Source organism: Ptychodera flava, chromosome 21, assembly GCF_041260155.1.
Source record: "Ptychodera flava strain L36383 chromosome 21, AS_Pfla_20210202, whole genome shotgun sequence".
Lineage (NCBI taxonomy): Eukaryota > Metazoa > Hemichordata > Enteropneusta > Ptychoderidae > Ptychodera > Ptychodera flava.
This window is the reverse complement of record NC_091948.1, coordinates 34,506,406-34,529,211: the sequence shown is the minus strand read 5'-3', so window position 1 is coordinate 34,529,211 and position 22,806 is coordinate 34,506,406. Positions and strand designations below refer to the sequence as shown.

Sequence of the window (22,806 nt, the reverse complement as noted above, 5' to 3'; positions counted from 1 at the left end):
GTATTTCAACAGATTTTACTTCCACTTCAAAACTAGAACGACAACAGTGGCAGAAAATACAGTTGAAGTAATTCCATATTATCAACTTCATCCTAATTCAGCTTATCAAAGAAATATCATTACTAAATAAAAGAAAGCATTGCAGTACAGTTGTCTATGATTTCTGACAGTGAAAACTATCACTTAACGTATGTATTGTTAAAAACATTACAACACTGAATGACCTTTCACCTTCAAAGACAACCAGTGTTCATTTCAATGCTGATACATGTATGAATAAATTTGTCTTTTTTTTTGCCTTCACATCAATGATGAATGCACGGTTACTCTAACTGGGATAGAGTAACCATGGTGAATGGTTTAAGTTACGGTCTGATGCAACAAAGATTCACAGTAGAATTACAATATCATACTCTTTACATTCTATGTTGTCATGTTCACACATAACCATAAACTATGTTAAAATCTTCCCTTCCATTTGCCTGTCAAAGAAATGACTTGTCTCTTGAAAGAGATCAAAATATTTCCCTGTATCTCCATTCTACAGATCCATTCTCTTCAATTTCTCACATGTATCTGGGAATCTCTGACAGAGTGTCTTGGGTAGATTTTTGCTCTTTGAACATTTCTGATCAATATGTCATCAAAGAGTGAAAATGCACACAAACTTTTTGTAAAACCTCTTTGAAAACAAACTCTAGACTGTACAGCTTCAAATTCTAAATCAGTTGATGGTTTCAAAATCTGAATTTTTACAGATTTATCACAGAAATGTAAATAGTAAAGATGACATCAGACGAGAAACAAACATCATCTATCAGTGAGAAACAGCCGTATGTTAAAAGATAAGTCAGCCATATCATACATGCTTTCCGTCAATCAAGATAAGTCAGCCATATCATACATGCTTTCCATCAATCAAGATAAGTCAGCCATATCATACATGCTTTCCATCAATCAAGATAAGTCAGCCATATCATACATGCTTTCCATCAATCAAGATAAGTCAGCCATATCATACATGCTTTCCATCAATCAAGATAAGTCAGCCATATCATACATGCTTTCCATCAATCAAGATAAGTCAGCCATATCATACATGCTTTCCATCAATCAAGATAAGTCAGCCATATCATACATGCTTTCCATCAACAAGATAAGTCAGCCATATCATACATGCTTTCCATCAATCAAGATAAGTCAGCCATATCATACATGCTTTCCGTCAATCAAGATAAGTCAGCCATATCATACATGCTTTCCGTCAATCAAGATAAGTCAGCCATATCATACATGCTTTCCGTCAATCAAGATAAGTCAGCCATATCATACATGCTTTCCATCAATCAGGATTACTGAAGTTTTGTGAGAAGGATACATTGATATCTTTTCAAGTAATTTTGATTATTTTTGTCCCATGTGAGGAGTCAAATTTATGTTGTTCTACTTACTGAAACATGTTGTATTATCAATCGTCCAAGCTCTCCTCACACTTGTATTTATGAAGGTCATTGAAACAACCCTTGTATCTACAAGCAGGTAGGGAACACACTGCTGACGATTCTAATATGTTTCAATGAACAGAAAAAAACTAAAAAAAATAAATGAAATAATTTGAAAAATTCTATTGGACTGTGAGGGTTGATTTCCATGCAGAGAGAAACCATGCATGAAATCCATGCTGAGAGAGACCACTGCATGAAATCCATGCAGAGAGAGACCGCTGCATGAAATCCATGCAGAGAGAGACCATTGCATGAAATCCATGCAGAGAGAGACCACTGCATGAAATCCATGCAGAGAGAGACCACTGCATGAAATCCATGCAGAGAGAGACCATTGCATGAAATCCATGCAGAGAGAGACCACTGCATGAAATCCATGCAGAGAAGAGACCGCTGCATGAAATCCATGCAGGAGAGACCATAGCATGAAATCCATGCAGAGAGAGACCACTGCATGAAATCCATGCAGAGAGAGACCATAGCATGAAATCCATGCAGAGAGAGACCATAGCATGAAATCCATGCAGAGAGACCATAGCATGAAATCCATGCAGAGAGAGACCATAGCATGAAATCCATGCAGAGAGAGACCATTGCATGAAATCCATGCAGAGAGACCATAGCATGAAATCCATGCAGAGAGAGACCATAGCATGAAATCCATGCAGAGAGAGACCATAGCATGAAATCCATGCAGAGAGAGACCGCTGCATGAAATCCATGCAGAGAGAGACCACTGCAGAAATCCATGCAGAGAGAGACCATTGCATGAAATCCATGCAGAGAGAGACCACCGCATGAAATCCATGCAGAGAGAGACCACCGCATGAAATCCATGCAGAGAGAGACCATTGCATGAAATCCATGCAGAGAGAGACCGTAGCATGAAATCCATGCAGAGAGAGACCATGCATGAAATCCATGCAGAGAGAGACCATAGCATGAAATCCATGCAGAAGATGATGCAGGGAGACCATTGCATGAAATCCATGCAGAGAGAGACCATAGCATGAAATCCATGCAGAGAGACCCACTGCATGAAATCCATGCAGAGAGACCATAGCATGAAATCCATGCAGAGAGAGACCATAGCATGAAATCCATGCAGAGAGAGACCACTGCATGATATCCATGCAGAGAGAGACCACTGCATGAAATCCATGCAGAGAGAGACCATTGCATGAAATCCATGCAGAGAGACCATAGCATGAAATCCATGCAGAGAGAGACCACTGCATGAATCCATGCAGAGAGAGACCACTGCATGAAATCCATGCAGAGAGAGACCACTGCATGAAATCCATGCAGAGAGAGACCACTGCATGAAATCCATGCAGAGAGAGACCACTGCATGAAATCCATGCAGAGAGAGACCACAGCATGAAATCCATGCAGAGAGAGACCACAGCATGAAATCCATGCAGAGAGAGACCACTGCATGATATCCATGCAGAGAGAGACCACTACATGAAATCATGCAGAGAGAGACCACTGCATGAAATCCATGCAGAGAGAGACCACTGCATGAAATCCATGCAGAGAGAGACCACTGCATGAAATCCATGCAGAGAGAGACCACTGCATGAAATCCATGCAGAGAGAGACCGCTGCATGAAATCCATGCAGAGAGAGACCGCTGCATGAAATCCATGCAGAGAGAGACCGCTGCATGAAATCCATGCAGAGAGACCGCTGCATGAAATCCATGCAGAGAGAGACCATTGCATGAAATCCATGCAGAGAAGAGACCATAGCATGAAATCCATGCAGAGAGAGACCGCTGCATGAAATCCATGCAGAGAGACCATAGCATGAAATCCATGCAGAGAGAGACCACTGCATGAAATCCATGCAGAGAGAGACCACTGCATGAAATCCATGCAGAGAGACCACAGCATGAAATCCATGCAGAGAGAGACCACTGCATGAAATCCATGCAGAGAGAGACCGCTGCATGAAATCCATGCAGAGAGAGACCGCTGCATGAAATCCATGCAGAGAGAGACCACTGCATGAAATCCATGCAGAGAGAGACCACAGCATGAAATCCATGCAGAGAGAGACCACTGCATGAAATCCATGCAGAGAGAGACCACTGCATGAAATCCATGCAGAGAGAGACCACTGCATGAAATCCATGCAGAGAGAGACCACTGCATGAAATCCATGCAGAGAGAGACCACTGCATGAAATCCATGCAGAGAGAGACCGCTGCATGAAATCCATGCAGAAGAGACCGCTGCATGAAATCCATGCAGAGAGACCATAGCATGAAATCCATGCAGAGAGAGACCACTGCATGAAATCCATACAGAGAGACCATAGCATGAAATCCAGCAGAGAGAGACCACTGCATGAAATCCATGCAGAGAGAGACCACTGCATGAAATCCATGCAGAGAGAGACCGCTGCATGAAATCCATGCAGAGAGAGACCGCTGCATGAAATCCATGCAGAGAGAGACCGCTGCATGAAATCCATGCAGAGAGAGACCACTGCATGAAATCCATGCAGAGAGAGACCGTAGCATGAAATCAAAGCAACTGACAGACCAATCTATGACCAATCTATAGGAACTCTGATGGAAGAGAAAAGGTAATGTCCAGGTGGTAAGTCTTTGAAACTGTAAAGACACCAAATATGACAAAGACTGTATAGTCGATTCTTAAATCAAAATCTGAAGAGTCAATGAATGTTTTTTTCTGCTTTCATGTCTCAACTGTTTGTTTCACATTATTATTTCCATCGTGGGACTATTGTAACTCTTATTACTACATATATTTGATTTTTCCAGTGATTCTATTTTTGGCCATTGACATCAGGATTGTTACATTGATTACTGAGGGATTACATTGTCATCACTTATATTCAATGGAAATTTTCTTTTTCAAAAAATCTGATGTTTAGCTATCCTGAAGCTGGTGGAGTTTCCATTTGGAATCTTTGTTGATCTTTGGTGGTATTCTCAACGCCATTTCTTCTGTAGTAAGAGTCTTTGTAAACCTGTGTGATTGCATCATAGACTGGGCTATGCTGTTAGCTGTAGACTTGGGACCTAGAATCTGAAGAAACAAACAAATATTGTTTTATGACAAATCAGGTGGATGTTGGATTTTACACACTAAACACACACCTGGCTTGTCTTGAAAATACTAAGTATGTTGTGGTTCATGAAAACATAAAAGACACTGAGATGCGTGCTGTAGAAACCTTCACAAACAATACAATGCCTGCAACGCAACCACTACAACTGCCAATTTCTGACAAGAACACCAATAAAATTGGCCAAAGACAACAAAAGATTGTATCAAAGACAGCACCTAGTTACTCTTTGAACAACTGTTTGGTCTGGTTGGAGTTGCTTTGTATCTACACACACATTTTACATTTGGCTGACATTATAGCATGCATGTGTCACAGTAGGATTCTGCCCTGTTTGTGTTTTTATACAGTAGTTCAAAGTGTAACTAGATGCAGTATTGTCTGTCGCTATCTTTGTTGTCTTAGGCCAAGTGCATTGGAATTGCTATCAGTAATTCACTGGAAACTGAGTAGAAGGCAAAGTAAGTATTAAAGTGATAATTAATTCTTAAATACAATCAAAATTTACCAAAAATTCCAGTGAGAAAGGTTCATGTTGTAATGATTGTTCTGACAAAATCACATAAAATGAATGTATGTCTAAACTTTTTAACTACAAAATATTTCCAAGAAAAAAATGCCATAAATCCAACAAAGTCTCTTTCTACATCTTAGCAAATTAAACAACTGCTCTATATACATTTTTTTTTAATCATAAGAGAGTGGTTTTTAAACTCAGATAAGCTATCTTCAGTGTAAAATACTCACTGGAGTTACAGATGATTCAACATCCATTTCTGGTTTCCAAATCTCAGTGACAGATTTTTCCATCATTTGAATTGTTTTCTCTAATATCATCTGTAATTCATGGGCTTCTGTGTCATAATTGTACTGAACAAGAACTCTTATTAATGTTCCCATATCACCTATAAAATAAATATTGAGCATATTTAAAACAAGTCATCGTTGATGACACAGTCCCCGCTTATCCATTTTGTTATAATCTTTTGTGTCTCGGTAGCTGTGGTCTAGGTTGCTGTAGAATGACATTGATGCAATGGGTGCATCAGGCCTGTGACTTGCATAATAAAGTAATCTGAGGAACGTTCAATAAATGACTCATCTCTGCCGGTAATGACCACTGAAAGAACTTTTGATTACATCACACATAACGATGCCCTCACTGCCTCTAGTGTCATGACGGCACATACTATACACATGGTTTGGTGGAATTTTCGAAATGGTATGGGATCGGGTATGTTGTTGTAATCAGCCATCAGCCATTAGGATCATCGTATCACGTTTGAACAAAATCAGTCCATCGAGGGACAGTGACCTATGTTTATGTTTCAAGGACATAAAAAAATCACACCAAAATTGAAATCAAATGGCTGTCTATTGACCATATGGATCATAGCACAAAATTAGTAGACATGCATATGTATGCCATAGTACTTTATCTTTGTACCAAGTCTCAACAACATTGGTTAAGGAATATTTGCATATGATTAAGCCTCAAAGACATGAAAAAATTCAAAAATGACCATCGGGCAGCAATATTGGAAAAAAATGACAATCTGGCAGCCATATTGGAACATGTCATGAAGTACATTGACATGTATGCCATAGTGCTTGATCTTTGTGCCAAGTTTGGACAAAATGGGTGTAATGACCTTTGAATTACCCTTCAAAGACATGCAAAATTCCAACAAAATGACAGTTCTGCAGCCATATTGGATCCTATCGCAAGGTTAATTGATACATGCATATGCATGCCATAGTATGTGCTTTGCCTTTGTGCCAAGTTTGAACAAAATCGGTTCAAGGATGTTTGAGTTACGGTTCAAAGACATGAAAAATTGCAAACAAAATGGCCGCCTTGCGGCCAAATTGGATCATATGGCAAAATAATTTGACATGCACATGTAGGCCATAGTGTTATGCCTTTGTGCCAAATTTGAACAGAATCTGTTCAAGGATGTCTGAGTTATGGTCCAAAGACATGAAAAATCGCAACAAAATGGCCGCCTCGCGCCCATATTGGATCGTATCGCGAAATTATTTGACATGGATATGAAAGCGATAGTGTTATGCCTTTGTGCCAAGTTTGAACAGAATCTGCACAACGATGTCTGAGTTATGGTCCAAAGACATGAAAAATCGCAACAAATTCGATCGTATCACAAAATAAATCGACGTGCATCCGTAGGTCATAGTGCTATGCCTTTGTGCCAAGTTTGAACGAAATTTGTTCAGCAGTGTCTGAGAAACTGTTGATGACGGACGGACAGACGGACGGACGCACAGACGGGACCCAATCTATAAGTCCCCGCCGGACTTTGTCCACGGGGACTAAAAATATCATAAATAACGCTGTTGCTTCTCCAGTGTGTGGCCAGGTCAGGTTGTTGGCATGGATTTGTTGACAAATAGTTGATGATGCAGCTGCATGTGGTGGGATATAGACCAAAAGAATCCAAAAGATGACTTAATATTATATATGAGTGATGAATCAGAAAAATTCTAAGCTACAGTTAACTGCCTAAAGATAGTTCAATGTGGAAAGAAATAACAATCTGGAAATAGTAATGACGCACTTCCCTAACCTGAGTAAAACAGGTGTCTGTTATTTCAGATAATGTTGAGGTGAAACCCCATAAAAGTTAACCAGACCATTCAACGGCAAGTTTAAAAGAAATAAAAACAGTATCTACAGGAACATGTGTTAAAAGAAATAAGTTATTGCGGTGAAATAAACTCTGACGTAAAAATGTCACTGTTTTTTAACATTGACTTGTAGTATCAACCTGACCGATAGTAACCATAAAGACAACACTGTGGTTCTACGCTTATTCCCTTGACAATTGCCAGCAGACTTGCTTCCTGTGATTCCCTAAGTCAGTTGACATTCCCAACCTTGAAGTACTGGGTCTTGCATTGAGTAATTTACTGTTACAACAGATGGTAAACTCATTAAAAATGACCTGAGAAACCCCTACACTTACATAATATGATCCATCAGATAACGCAAAATGTCCATATCATGAGGACACTTCCAGTTTCATACCTTGCTAACACAAAGGCATGGATGACATCAGCAATTCAGTTTTGTCACTACTGTTCTTAAATTACTGAATTGTCTATCATGAAAGCTAGAAAGAGAAGTTTAAAACCAGGGCAGCTACAGTTCTTTCAATTTCAAAACAGATCTGTGAAATTTACCATTTTGCTTTCAACTGTGATTTACTGTTGTACTGACAGATGAGTAAAACAAATGAAAATTGTGAAATTTGACACAAAGTGCTCACCTTTTAACTGGTCGACTTTTGTCATCAAACCTGATATTGCCTCTAATAAAGCTAAATCTTCAAACTCACTCCCTTCTTTCAAACTGTATTTCTTCCGTTCTGTTTTGCGACGATTCTTTGATGACCTCCTGATTCAACCAAAAATATCAAAAATGCACCGTTGGTTTAAATGTATTTGCTTTTGTCTTTTATCTCATTATCTAGTGATGAGACGACGTCTACTGAATGGAAGTTAATATTGCACAATCATGTTCACCTGATTGGTCAAAGAATAATTGTATTGACATGCACACATCCTGAAATTTCAACAAACAAGTCATCGTAGATGACACATTCCCCACTTGTTAATGGGTACTTTGATTACAAGTCCTCAGAGAGGATAGAGTCCTCTTCATGAATTTGGTCTGTGATGTCCTTTTACTAAGTTTGAATAAAATTGGTGAATAAAATCGGTTGAGACGTGCCCTAGTTTTGGCTAAGGACATGAAAAAATTGTAACAAAATGGCTGCCATGCAGCCATATTGGATCATATCATGAAACAAATTGACTTACATATGTATGACATAGGTTAATGTCCTTGTACCAACTTTGAATAAAATCGGTTGAGATATGCCCGAGTTATGGCTCTGTACATGAAAAAATCATAACAAAATGGCCACACGGCAGCCATATTGGATCGTATCACAAAACAAATTGACATGCATATGTATGACATAAGTCAATCTCCTTGTACCAACTTTGAATAAATTTGCTTGAAACATGTCTGAGTTATGGTTCTGTACATAAAAAAAAACGTAACAAAATGGCCACACAGCGACCATATTGGATCGTTTCACAAAACAAATCAATGTGCATATATATTACATAGGTCGATGTCCTTGTACCAACTTTTAATAAAATCGGTTAAGATATGCCGGAGTTATGGCTCTGTACATGAAAAAATCGTAACAAAATGGCTGCCTGGCGGCCATATTGGATCGTATCACAAATCGTGCATGTCTATGACATTGGTCAATGTCCTTGTACCAACTTTGAATAAAATCGGTTGAAACATGTCTGAGTTATGGCTCTGTACATGAAAAAATCATAACAAAATGGCCGTCTGACGGCCATATTGGATCGTATCACAAAACAGATCAACGTACTTATGTATTACATAGGTCAATGTCCTTGTACCAACTTTGAATAAAATTGGTTTAGATATGCCTGAGTTATGGCTCTGTATATGAAAAAATCGTAATAAAATGGCCACCTGGCGGCCATATTGGATCGTATCAAAAAAAAATCAACGTGCATATGTATGACACATGAAGTAATCTATGTACCAAGTTGAATTAAATCGCTCCAGGCGTATCTGAGATATCTGCGTGAACGGACGGACGGACGGACGCACAGACGGACACACGCACGGACGGACATGACCAAACCTATAAGTCCCCACGGACGGTGTCCGTGGGGACTAACAATCACATTGACTGCTACATTTAATGTAACTGGGTTCAAACATGATAATAAACAAAGACAATACAAGTTACAATTTATGCAAGTTTCCAATTACTTTGCCACTTCTAATTGGCATAAACAAGATGTGTGCTGGCCATGTTTACGTGTAGAACATCACAAGTACCACACAGTATTAGTGGCACACTTGTTTTGTTTTGCGTTGTCACCCAAATGAAAATGAATGATTGGTTCCTGTAGATAAAGGTGACCAAAATCCATTAAGCTTTGTCAGAAAATGACAACAGTGGTAATTGTGTTACGTCACAGCATGTGTCTCGTCTTAGCAACGGAACTGGTCATAAATTACATGTATTGCCCAAAGCTTCAGGAGATACATAAACATATGTATCTGTGAGTAGAAGTTGTAACAATCAACTGACATAAATGGGGATACAGATTTCAAAATTTCAAAAAGGTGAAAAACTTAATCAATTTCTGAAAACGTCTTTAAAATATAATAAAATAATTGTTTCATTTTACATCTGCAATGAAATATCAAAGAGAATTGTATGTATTACCCAGATATCCTGGAATTACTGGCTGTGTATTGACTGTATGACGATCTACCAATACTACTTGTATCTGAAAACAAATCACCATCTTTGTCAGCAACTCCATCTTCATCAAATAAGCCCTGCCGCCGCTTTTCTTTAGTTTCCCTGACAACAGACAGTCTGTGTTTGTATCTTTCAAACTGTGGTGTCAGTGATTCTAGCTGTGATGTGTATGTGTTGTAACCTGTAGATCAAACAAATAAATCATTCATCAACATTTACTTCACCATTTCTGTCTCTTAGAATGATGCATGATGGGAGGAAAGTTTGCTTCCCGGACTGCAGTGCTCAATTAAGGGTCAGTAGTTGTAACATTTCATGATTTTCTCACTACTTTGGCAACGTACATGTACCAGTATGTCAATTGCAAGTTCTTGTTCTATTTCCCAAAGCATGTTAAAACACAAAACCTATGCAGCTTGTCAACTCAGCATCTATACCTGCAAATTGCACTGTTCAGTTATTGTTTACATTTGAATTCTACTTCGAACCAGAATTCACTTGTTAACAATAAAAACACAGTCTACACATGTGCAGTATGAGGTTGATATGCTGATTACTGTTTACCTCAACATCATTCATGGAGTAGAACAAGAAAGTGTACTTTACGTTACTAATAAAAATAAAAGTTATCAAGATTTATGGCTGCTGGTCCTTTCCAATAACATCACACAATGAATTTGATTGCAACTTACCTTGAAGTATTGCTGGTTTTAGATTGGTTTCAACCAGATCTAGTCGGTTGTGCCTATACATCTGGGGACAAATTAAAAAAAGTATAAAGGATTTGCTTGTGAAGACAACAAATAGCAACCTAATTAAATAGGAATATTTTGACCTAACAGTGATGTTCAAAATGATTGTCAGCCAGTAACTGTACATGATGCACTTACCAAGAACAATGCTTCCTCCCATAAACATCCTTCAATCAACGTTACAGCCGCTTCTTCAACATCATGTACATAATACTCTAACAAATATGCAGCTTCAGTGAACTGTCTATGAGAATGGAGAAAACCTGTGTTGGAAACAAAATGAATTATGTAAATGAATTAACATATACATACTTATGGTAACATACATACACACAGACACATGCTAACCTAGGAATGGTTAAAACTACATAACAAACATCAAATTGTTCGTGCCAGCTGCAGAGTCATGGATGCGAGAATCTGGTGTACGATTGATATCAAATGTTTATTCGTTTCAATCAATATTACTGACAAACTACATCTATATTGAGCATTCATACTTACTTACCAACTACTAGAAAATGTACAGCCATTGTATTGTACACTACGAATATTTGATGAGATACTTTGTAATTTTGCAGACAATATCAGAAGACTGGATCTTCAGAAGGACAACTAACACATCAGCAGTCAATGTACACTTTTCTGATCTGATTGTGTCATGTCATTTATGCATTTTTCCAATGCACCTTAATTATAGCAGCTAACTTGAATTTCTAAATACTTACTTGCTAACTGTGAAGCCATTTGTGAAATCTGTTCCTCATTATAATTCATCTTGATGGCTAGACACATGGCTTGTCTCCAGTTACCACATTTCTTGTACATTTCTAAAGCTTTCTCATCTTGATTACATTTCATGTACATCAATCCTGCTTCTTCAAGACGATGCAGACCAAGTAAATGTTCAGCATACATCAACCCTACTCTCTAAAAATATACAAATTTACATGAACAATTTAGCTATTTACACAGACAAAAAAATTTCACTCTGAATATTACCGTAAGTTGTTTATATTGAAAGTTGCAAGTAGTAATAAACTGATTACAAGGAGCAATACATGCAATGAAGTTAATGAGTACTTGTTAAAAAATTTCTAAGCAGGTAAGTGAAATGTTTCAGGTGATTTGAAGTACCCTAACAGTATCTGTCGATGAAGGACACAAGACATGAACACCAATCATATGTAAACACTACAATATCTACAATACACCAACACAAAAATGGAAGATGGCTGGTCCCTAGCCTCCTCTATATCTTTCTAGCATTGTACATGTAAAGTATGGGTTGAGTTACTTGCAAATGAGAAGAAAGCACTTGCTTCTCACTCAGAACATACAAAAATTGGAATGTTATTTGCAAATAGTCAATATTTTGCTGATGGGAAAATACTGCATTTTACTTTTGCTGCCCAGAGGTAGTGTAAATTTTGACAGCACACTGTCTGTACTAATGGTGAAGTACACCATCTGTCCATTCCCAGAGTAGTTGAAGGCACAGGTATCCATACTTATGGTCACACAGAATACAATGTATCTCCATCAATGACTGAACCACTGGTAGATATTGCCAAAGGTAGTAAATTAACATTCTGGGCTCCAACTAGGATCTTAGAGGACAGTGTTTGGGGTAACAATTTCTTTCTAAAATTGCAAAAGGAGTGTGAAGTCGCATTTTTGGGAATCAACCGAAAAAATTGTAAAATCCATGATTCTCCCCAAACAACATCATAATTTTGTTACAATTTGGATATCAGCAGCAGGTATTTGTCTGTTTTTCCCCTACATTCCTGCAAATCAGTCAAACAAGTCATTGTTTTCATAGATGACAGTAACTGGGCTGATCTTTGAAGAATTTGTCAAGTGATCACTGTATCAACTGCACAGAAAACTGAAAACAAATTGTAATTTCTGTCTTAGACTGCTTGGAAGTTTAAAAGATAATGCAATATAAAAAGCTAACAATTGACATCATGACTTTGCTAAAATTCAAAAGTGTGATAGCTAGATATACCTTGATAATTAGACTAAACTATTATGACTAAACTAAATGCACCGACAGATTTGAGATCAAATGAATAAGTGTGGATGTGCAACGTTGGATCATCGTGGCAATGATGCTGTGACTGTGAAGGAAGTGTGAATAACACATACAAAAAGTGAAAAGGTGCAAAGAAGGTGAAGGGATTGTATCAAAAACTGAGGCAATGTGGTCAGTGGTTTCAGTTTCCATCACGTATATACTATATATTACATAGATAGAGATATGTTGTCAATTACAATGACACAGTATACCTTCTTTAAAGCAGAGCAATACAACACAATGGCAGATGATAATATACACACTGGCAAGATAAGTCTCCAGGTTGATATGAAGAAAATACTCAAAGTTACTGAAGTAAACTGTATACTTACTTGATATTGCAGAGTTCCAATCTTGAATAATTTAAGTGCTTGCACGTAGAGTTGATGAGCTTCTATCAACTCAAGACATTCTTGCCAATGATCCGTACACTGACTAATATGGACCAAAGCCTTGCTGTATCTTTTCAAATGTTTATCAATTGTGTATTTCTGGTAACTGCTCTCTAGTTTCCTTAGTTTGTTCAAAAATGGTAGATATTCCTTTGGATCCTGTGAAAGAAAGGAAATACAATAATATATAAAAGCTTCAAAAGATTATTTCATTTTGAAAAACTTGTTATTGTTACAATCATAGATATCATAACAATAAATATCACGTCAACAACTTTTGACATCCCATGCTACTACCAATTTTATTTTTATTGTCATTATCTGTAATTTGATTCTATGTAAGTGTTGTACATGTTAAATTCTCATTTGGTTGAATGTCAAGGCACTAGGATTCACTCTGAAATTCATGCCTCTTCTTGTGAAATCCAACGGCCAAAAGAATAGAAGTGGCTGTTTACTGTCTACTACACATAGCCTACAACTAATAGTGCTAAATGATGTCAAATTCTGTTTTGTATCATTATGAAGAGTATAGCATCAAAAGGAATAACATTAAAAATTACTCTCTCTCTCTTTGTTGTTCAAACAAATTTCATTAACTTTTCACATTATAATATAATTTTGAGTGTTGTGGACAACTGGTCTTATAAAAACCTCCAACAGGTGTTTGACTTTTGACCCAGTCTCCTACTTCAAGGTCAACAGAAAAAACTAAAGGAAATTTTTAGAATTTTGTTTTAAAAATGTCAAACAACAGCAATAACCACATATCACCGATAAATCTTTAATAAATAACAAGGTACTCTGTAGGGGTAATCAACAGTTCTTAATTCATGAATTGAAAACAGTGTGAACAAAATAAACACCGTTGAAATACAAGACATTGGCAGAAAAGTGAAATAAATTGATCTGGTTACTTGATGTGGATAATAGAAACAAACTGAAATTGATGTTGAGATTCTAAGAATGGACAATTATTTGTTTCAGTGTGTATTCCTAGTTTTATGTTAAGCAGTGTTGCCATGGTAATGTGGACCATACCATAAGAAAGACATCAACATTGTAACAGGAGCAAATCTAGTAGAAATTAGACAAAAAAGAAACACTTACCATTTGTGATTTCTCAGCAACCATGAGAACCAAATCAAAATCATATGTTCCAAGAGCTACATTATAAAGTTCATTGACATCAACCATACAAATGATATATTTCAAAGCTTCATCTGCAGTCACTACACGATTAGTGTTGACATCATCACGTAATGATTTAATTTTGTTCAATGCTATTTCTAATTCTGGTTTGGTTTTCTTTATGTGAGTTGTGATTATTGACTGAAAGTATCTGCAAAAAAGCAAGAAATATCAATACTGACTCATCTGATCAACCATAGACACTAGAAAAAGTTTATGAATCAACTAACTTCTATATATATGTGATACATGTAGCTGATAATCATTAGCATTGTGGTATTACTTCTGACCATTATAAAACACTCAGGTACGATAAATTCTTGCTCAAGAAAATCACGATGTATAATTGTAGAAATATTTTTTTAAAACAAATTTAATCTAACAATGATGTAATTTGATCATATTGAGAAACAGATAGCACACGATGTTACGCAAATCAATATACTCCACTGATGACTCCTTCTCAGTTCACATGCATACTCAAACATTATTCATGAATGCACTTTGTACAGATTAAACATTAATCTTCGAAACAAGCATCAGATTTTAAAAATTGTTTCTCAAAATTTTTTAGATATGTCTGTCCTGAAATCTGACAATATCATCCATACTAATGTAGATTTTATAATTATGAATAACTGATATGAATCATCAAAACAAGAATTATGTACAAACCAACATCGAATGTACCCTAAACAACAGTAATATTTTGAATTGGCTATGTCTAATTGTATACAGACCAACATTGAATGTACCCTAAACAACAGTAATATTTTGAATTGGCTATGTCTAATTGTATACAGACCAACATCGAATGTACCCTAAACAACAGTAATATTTTGAATTGGCTATGTCTAATTGTATACAGACCAACATTGAATGTACCATAAATAACAGAGAAATTTTATCTTGGCTGTGTCTAGTTGTACTTACTTTGAAGGATTAATCTCTAGCAAAGCTTGTCTGACGCCATCACAGACTGTATCAACTTTTTCATTCAGTTTGATTGAGCTTTGTCTGGTCTTTGGATATGCATCTTTATACAAAGTACAGGTCATATCTTCAGCTTTCAAATCAGCAAGGAATAGATTGATATGGTTTGTATCATCAAGCTGACTTACAAACTTATCTACGTTCTCCAAAAATCCCTGAAATCACAGAGTAAGAATTGTAGCACTCCACTACAATATTCATATATATTCATATCACTCATATCTTCAGAGTTGTGTTTGGTGTTATAATTACAATTACCCATGAGGTTTAAGGTAGGTACATACCTTGTAGACACTTTCAAATTTTTATTTTTTTCTCAGTTATAGAAGTCCAAAACCCAAATAAAGTATACATTTTCTGAAAGCCCTGATATTGGGAAATCCAACCATGCACATTATAAAGTCATTATTTGCATAATAGTCATATGACAAGCTTTTTGCTGAACCTTCCAAAAATAGGGTTTTCCTCCCTTTAGCGAACACGCTACACAATTTCTGGTTGAAATTTGTACATTGACAAGCCTTGGTAATACCCTTCAAATCAATGTCTGGGATTTCCTTTATATGCCTTTGTTGTTTTTGTTATGCACTATTAAAGAGGCACTCCCACTTGGTAACATTTTTAAAACACATTTTTCAATGCCAACCGTCGATATTTGACATGGCGACTGCACGCGGATCGCATGATGTCGATAAAAACATGTCATTTCCCGAGTGTATTTTTCACATCCAGAAGTTTTACGATCGTTTCTGATTTTGACCCGAAATCCCCCGAAGGTTTGTCGTTGTGCCGATTGACGATATTCCAGGGAGTCTACAATAAGTTTGAACGATGCAATTAATTTACTTTCCACTGCAAAGACTTTAGATGCAGCATTTTGCCTTTACATTAGGTAATTTTTTAAAAACTTCTCCTTAGTTTTTGTCGGTTTCATTATTCTAAATCGGTTGTATTATATTTTTAATCAATGCCACAAAAACATCAGTTTTTACGTGTCAAATATTAGCCGCCTCCGATGACTACATTTTGTTGTCTGCCACATAGTACGCCGCGCGCGTGGTATGCGCGCGTGGCATGCGTCTATCATACCACGCGGCGGCCGCTATGGATCAACCGCACCTAACTGTGCTAGTCACCTATGCGAATTCTGGTGGAATCAAAATTATTTTTCGTTTATACGCCAAGTCAGTAAGACTCAGCTTTCTCCCACGGGCCATGACCGATCACCAACGCCAGTGGTACTATGGCGTACAGCAGCGTCAGCGTAGACTCCTACTCAATAGCTTAGTTGACAATGGCCCCAGTGCCGAACGTTCGATGTTCGGAAGCTGAATTTAGGTGGGCCACCGGAATTCAAACTTTTGCTTTTTAGAGACTTGTTTTTTATCGATATCTCGCGATCCGCGCGCAGTCGCCACGTCAAATATCGACCGTTGGCATTAAAAAAATGTACTTTGAAAATGTTACCAAGTGGGAGTGCCACTTTAAGACTAAGGTGCTATTGAAGGAATTGTAATTGTCGTGCCATATAATTTGAATGATGGAGATTTTGAGAAATTGCAGACATGGATTTGAAGGGTATCGCTAAGGCTTGTCAATGCATAAATTGCAACCAGAAATTGTACAGCGTGTTTGCTAAAGGGAGGAAAAATATGATTTGCGGATTTCCCAATATCAGGGCTTTCAGAAAATATATACTTTATTGGGGTTTGGGACTTCTATAACTGAGAAAAAAATAAAAATCTGAAAGTGTCTATTAGGTATGTAGCTAACCCAAATTGAAATACTTCCTTCAAATAAAAGCAATGTGACATGAATATACATGCAGCTCTTCACAATGCAATTCTCAATGACTGTGGACGCTAGCTTTGTGTACAATTGGCATCATACTTGATTCAAAGAAAAACTGTTTTCTTTAAATTATTATTATACAACATGCAACTTAAAAATTTTACTTTAACTTCTGTATTTTCAATTCTATAATACAAGTCATCTTTCTTTCATTTAGAAATACTACAGGACCTGGTGTGTTGTACCGTATAACATTATGAAGATTTGTTTACTTCAATTTTCAACTGACCTTAGGATCATGATCATATATTAAATTCATATCGATACGATGTTTTCTCATTGCAATCAAGGCATCTTTGTACTGCAGTGCATCTAGGTATTTCCTGACAGCAGACAGCATTAATGCTCTCGGATGAATAGTTTCCAAATTTCCCCGTGGCATTTGTAAAATCACCTTTGTGTCATTAGGTACAGCTACAACTATTCGAGAGCCACGCTCAACACGACGAACACTCTCATCAAGTGTAGATGTATCACCATCAGATAACTTCGGAACAGCTGCAAATGCAGAAGAAATAAAAGCAATGTACAACACTTAAAGTTAAATAAATTGAAAACATCACGTGACATTTTGTCCAGATTATGTTATTTTTATCATATTCTCGTGATATTACATTTCTAACTTTAAATGACCAATTCTACTTTTTAGTTTTGGAGGAAATTTTATATGTACAACTTTCCATTGAAATATAAAAGGGATTACGGTAATAAAACAAACTGTTCATCTTGAATCAAACAATAAACATAAACATTTCAGCTAACACTTGCTGTATGCTTACAAAACTACAATAATGAAATGTTGGTATAAGAGACATGATTGTCAATATACGAAAGCGTGAGGTACAAGTGAAGATTAGTAGACACAAAGCTTTGAATGGAAATATACAGGTTTTCTTTAGTGTGTCTTCCCATGGATTTTGTCCCAAACTCCAACAACTCCCTAGTTCACCAGTGATTGATGCAACAACTCCCTAGTTCACCAGTAATTAATGCAAACATTGCCTTTGTCTGTTTGTCTTCCTTTTTACCTCTTGAGTTTTTGAAAATGATAATTTGACAATCTGAATACTTGGCTTACAATAATGTTAAATAATGATATGAAAAGATAACATGTAGTATTTGAATCTTAAAATTTCAAAAATGTTATCAAAACAACATTTAAACGTTTGAAACTTTGGGTATACATAAAAAAAAATTCAGAAAAATGCCCATTGAATTCACAATTGTTGTGAATGTCTATAGCATCAAAGTTATTTTTAATAGATGAAAATTATGAAAAATGCTGATAAATTGGTTCACCTAAGAAGCTGCTATAGAGAGAATTATAAATCTGAAATAGGATTGACTTACAGGAGATATTATTATTAAGATTTATACATCGACATGTATGTGTATGGGTTGTCAATATAACGTATTCATCATGTACTGCAAATGATGTACAGTTGGAGACAATCTCACGGTCATTCACGTAGAAACGATATCGTTCTGTTAAACCCAAAACCACTTCCTGTAAAAGGAATTAAAATATATATATTTTTAATTACATAATTAATGAGAGACACCTTGAATAGTTATTTCTGACAAGAGAGACTTCATGCCAATGCCCTTCCTCTCTCTGTATTCTGACAAACTTTTTCTCACATCATCGATGAGACTCACAATCACTTGCAGCTAAGCGCGACATATAGCAAATTTCATAGAGTTCCATCATGGATGGCAATTTCATTATGTGATTTTACAGCCATCTTGGATGGCAATTCCAGTATGTGATTTTACAGACATCTTGGATGGCAATTCCATTATGTGATTTACAGCTGTCTTGGATGGCAATTCCATTATGTGATTTTACAGACATCTTGGATGGCAATTCCATTATGTGATTTTACAGACATCTTGGATGGCAATTCCATTATGTGATTTTACAGCCATCTTGGATGAGAATTCCAGTATGTGATTTTACAGCCATCTTGGATGGCAATTCCATTATGTGATTTTACAACCATCTTGGATGACAATTCCATTATGTGATTTTACAGCCATCTTGGATGAGAATTCCAGTATGTGATTTTACAGCCATCTTGGATGGCAATTCCATTATGTGATTTGACAGCCATCTTGGATGGCAATTCCATTATGTGATTTTACAGACATCTTGGATGGCAATTCCATTATGTGATTTTACAGACATCTTGGATGGCAATTCCATTATGTGATTTTACAGCCATCTCGGATGTCAAGTCCATTATGTGATTTTACAGCCATCTTGGATGGCAATTCCATTATGTGATTTTACAGACATCTTGGATGGCAATTCCATTATGTGGTAGCACTCAGTCAGAATAATTTTGTAATTTCTGAATTGATGAAAATTAATCCACTATCATAAGGGTATTACTGATATGCATATTTGAAAGAGTTAACAATCCCAATTCCTTAATTGCAATAGTTTGATTTGATTTAAATTTAGCCGGACTCCTGGTCAAGTCCTGGCCATGGTTTTTAGAGGCACGATCGAGTGTGTACGTAACGTTCTGTAGCTACGTGATCAAAACACCACAGCCTGGTCCACTCTACACAAATGTTCTCAATTTTCTAGTGACAATTCATGCAAATAAGTAGAACATGTGGAACATGGTGGTGGTATGACTGAGGTGACTGAGTGAACAAGTTTTCATTCCATGAACTCAGCCTCCAGTCTCTGGGAATAGCGATGCGTTTCTGGTTACAAACGGCCCCTCGAGGTAATAAACGGGGGCTAATTAGCCCTCATGACCAGGTAATAGGTATTCAATAAATTCACCAAACATATGGAAGGTTAACTGACAAAATTATGGTGATATAAGTTAGAGCAAAAAGAGTTATGCCAGTGAGGGCGTTTCCAAATGCCTAGTCATGACATCGTGTAAATACCACAGCTGGAACAGTCTACTTCAAAACAAACTCATAATTCTTATTTACTACTTTTTAATCATACAACACACCTTTGAAAGAATAAGGAATTCCATTGTTAATTAACAATGCTGACTTATTTCATCACTGCATTAATCAATGCATACATTTCCAGATGAAATAAATCTACCAACAAAGCTAATTGTGGAGCATTCTGATTCTTACAGAATCCTGAAACACATTGTTATGAAAAATCAACATTTGATCAAATTATTGGTACATCATGAAGATATGATATACTATAAGGGTGACTGGCTAGAAGAAATGAGATGGTGACACTTATAAAAAATACAAGATATTTCATTAACACTGCTGGTTTCAAGATCCTTAGCAATGGCTTGAACAATCTCATCAGAGGTTTTATATGTGTAAATGACAACTATAAAAGAAATGCACAGGATAAAAGCAATGTTTTATAATCCACTATGACCTCTAACTATTGCAATTAAGGAATTGGGATTGTGAACTCTTTCAAATATGCATTCTGACTGAGTGCTACCACATCAGTGAAAAACATTGTTTTGATGGTCATTTAGCATGATATTCCTAGTAGTTCTGGACAAAGGTTGGGTTAGCCACAGTAGTAGTAAAAGCTGCATTTCACAGTAAGACACATGTACAGTTGTATATTACACACTGTTTGATCTTCTTTGCCAAAATCATGATTACGTGAATGTTATTTTTTCATATCATACTCATCTGAATATTTCACACAGATATCAAGATTGACATGAAATTTTTGCAATGTATAAAAAGTAAGACCAAATAAGACAATTCAGATATTTAGTGTATTCAAAGTATGCAGCTCACCAAACATTTTGAATACTTTGTCATGTGTGATCAATGATAAACTCATTCCTGTGAACTATTGTACTTAACATGAAACAAATAATCCATGATTTTAGCAACTAAATGGTAGCCCTTGCAAGCACATCACAAAAGGCAGCAAGGTAACTTAGCGTAGTCAAATTGAAGTCACTGTGTTTCATCCAACCTGAAGATCGCCAATGTAAGAGGGACATGATAATCAAACATGTACTACTTTGTTGTTTAGTGAATATACTATACTGTACCTCATCAGCAAACTGACAGATGTTCATTTTCACACAGGGTTGAGGAAATCTGACTTGTAAACCATTATTTGTAGTCCATGGAGTCAAAGTAGATGTTGTAGTATTATATCTCAACAGAGTTCCATCAATCAGCTGTACAACAACACTATCATTCACATTGCAATGGATGCCATACACTCTACCATCAATGGCTGTTGTTGAGCTGTCAAGAATAAAGTCATTTTTCTGAGCTTTTTTAAATGACAGCAAAATCTATAATTGTGTCCATGGACAAAACAGACTAGAAAGCTTTGAAATCCAAAAGATTGGTTTCATATTTTTTCAAACTCATCTTTACACAGATGCACTGATATGGTCACATCTTCAATGGTTGTAAACTAGGATCAAATTTTCACAAAAACACCTTTAGCAGAGACTGTTAATGTTTAATTGCAAACCTAGCTTTCCATGGCAACACAGATAAAATAGACGTCAAAAATTTTGAATTTGATCAGAGTGTAAACAGATCTAGCAAAATTTTGACACATCATTATTTTCTCCTGGAGCTCGGATAGCCTAATTGCAATTTGCATATCAAGATAAATAACTGCTGTATTGATGAGTTTTCATTGTTTTCTATCTCTGCCCTGTAACTGCCATGGGGAAAGTCAACAAATTTTTAAAATGACCAATACTGAAAACACAGCAGCTATTGCTCCTCAAGGGTAGCTTTTTGATACATGAAATGAATGTAGCAGACTACCTCACTACCAATTGGCTTTCAGAACCATCTTGCTGCAGGAGTTGAAGTTCATAAAGGCGAGAATCTGCACAGTTTGCATCCATGGCAACAGCAAGTATTGTATCGTCTTTTATCCATGTGAAATGACTCAAAGTTAATGGATGATTCAACTGCAATGGCTGGCCACCATTCATTATTCTGTGTAAGAAATACAACAAAGAGTTTGACTAGCAAGTCAGCAAATGAGTCTTTCTAAAAATAGGTAGAGTTGAAGAAAGATGGGACATAACCACTTCAAATCTATACAGAGAATGTCATCAGATTTCAAATGTAAAGTTACAGTGGCATCATTGCCACTTTTTGCCATCACATATTTAATGCAAAGTTATCATTTTGTGCAAATTTGGAGAGGATTTCCATGAAAGTGTTACAATGGAATGGACATTCCATGATTTTGTTTTTCACTTTATTCAAAAGACTTGAGTATTGTAACATCAAATCTACATCCAGATACTGAGATAGTTATGTGTCTAGAATACAAGCACTGAAATTATATTAAGTTGTTGATATCACATCTCTGTTCCTACATGCTTGAATACTTTTAGCAAAGCAATGATAATTAAACAGAAATGTTGAAATCTAATGTCTATCATTTGATTTGATTTGATTACATATCCACTGACAAAGAATGTAACATTCATTTAAATATATCATTAATGGAAACAGCGCTAATTTCTGTTACACAGAAACAGTGCTGTAATGTATACACAGAAACAGTGCTGTAATGTATACACAGAAACAGTGCTGTAATGTATATACAGATACAGTGCTGTAATGTATACACAG

At 36.4% G+C, this 22,806-nt stretch overlaps 1 protein-coding gene across 3 annotated transcripts in view; it reads right to left on the bottom strand.

Moving 5' to 3' along the window:
* Positions 1-1,243: 1,243 nt before the first annotated feature.
* Positions 1,244-22,806, bottom strand: part of LOC139122096 (elongator complex protein 1-like) — a 35,413-nt gene continuing 13,850 nt past the window's right edge. The window contains exons 12-26 of one of the 3 annotated variants that reach the window (XR_011549393.1): positions 21,982-22,158; positions 21,240-21,441; positions 18,568-18,724; positions 17,447-17,715; positions 15,307-15,521; positions 14,293-14,524; positions 13,123-13,341; positions 11,436-11,637; positions 10,846-10,970; positions 10,648-10,708; positions 9,917-10,136; positions 7,895-8,022; positions 5,355-5,512; positions 4,354-4,567; positions 1,244-1,384 (exon numbers count right to left, since the gene is read on the bottom strand). Coding sequence is in view for 2 of the 3 variants with exons in the window: in XM_070687479.1 (XP_070543580.1) it covers positions 4,409-4,567; positions 5,355-5,512; positions 7,895-8,022; positions 9,917-10,136; positions 10,648-10,708; positions 10,846-10,970; positions 11,436-11,637; positions 13,123-13,341; positions 14,293-14,524; positions 15,307-15,521; positions 17,447-17,715; positions 18,568-18,724; positions 21,240-21,441; positions 21,982-22,158 (2,524 nt within the window). In the remaining variant the exon portion in view is untranslated. Of the gene's footprint in view, positions 1,385-4,206; positions 4,568-5,354; positions 5,513-7,894; positions 8,023-9,916; positions 10,137-10,647; positions 10,709-10,845; positions 10,971-11,435; positions 11,638-13,122; positions 13,342-14,292; positions 14,525-15,306; positions 15,522-17,446; positions 17,716-18,567; positions 18,725-21,239; positions 21,442-21,981; positions 22,159-22,806 lie in introns of those variants that run through there. The other 2 variants (XM_070687479.1, XM_070687480.1) reach the window with 2 other exon arrangements.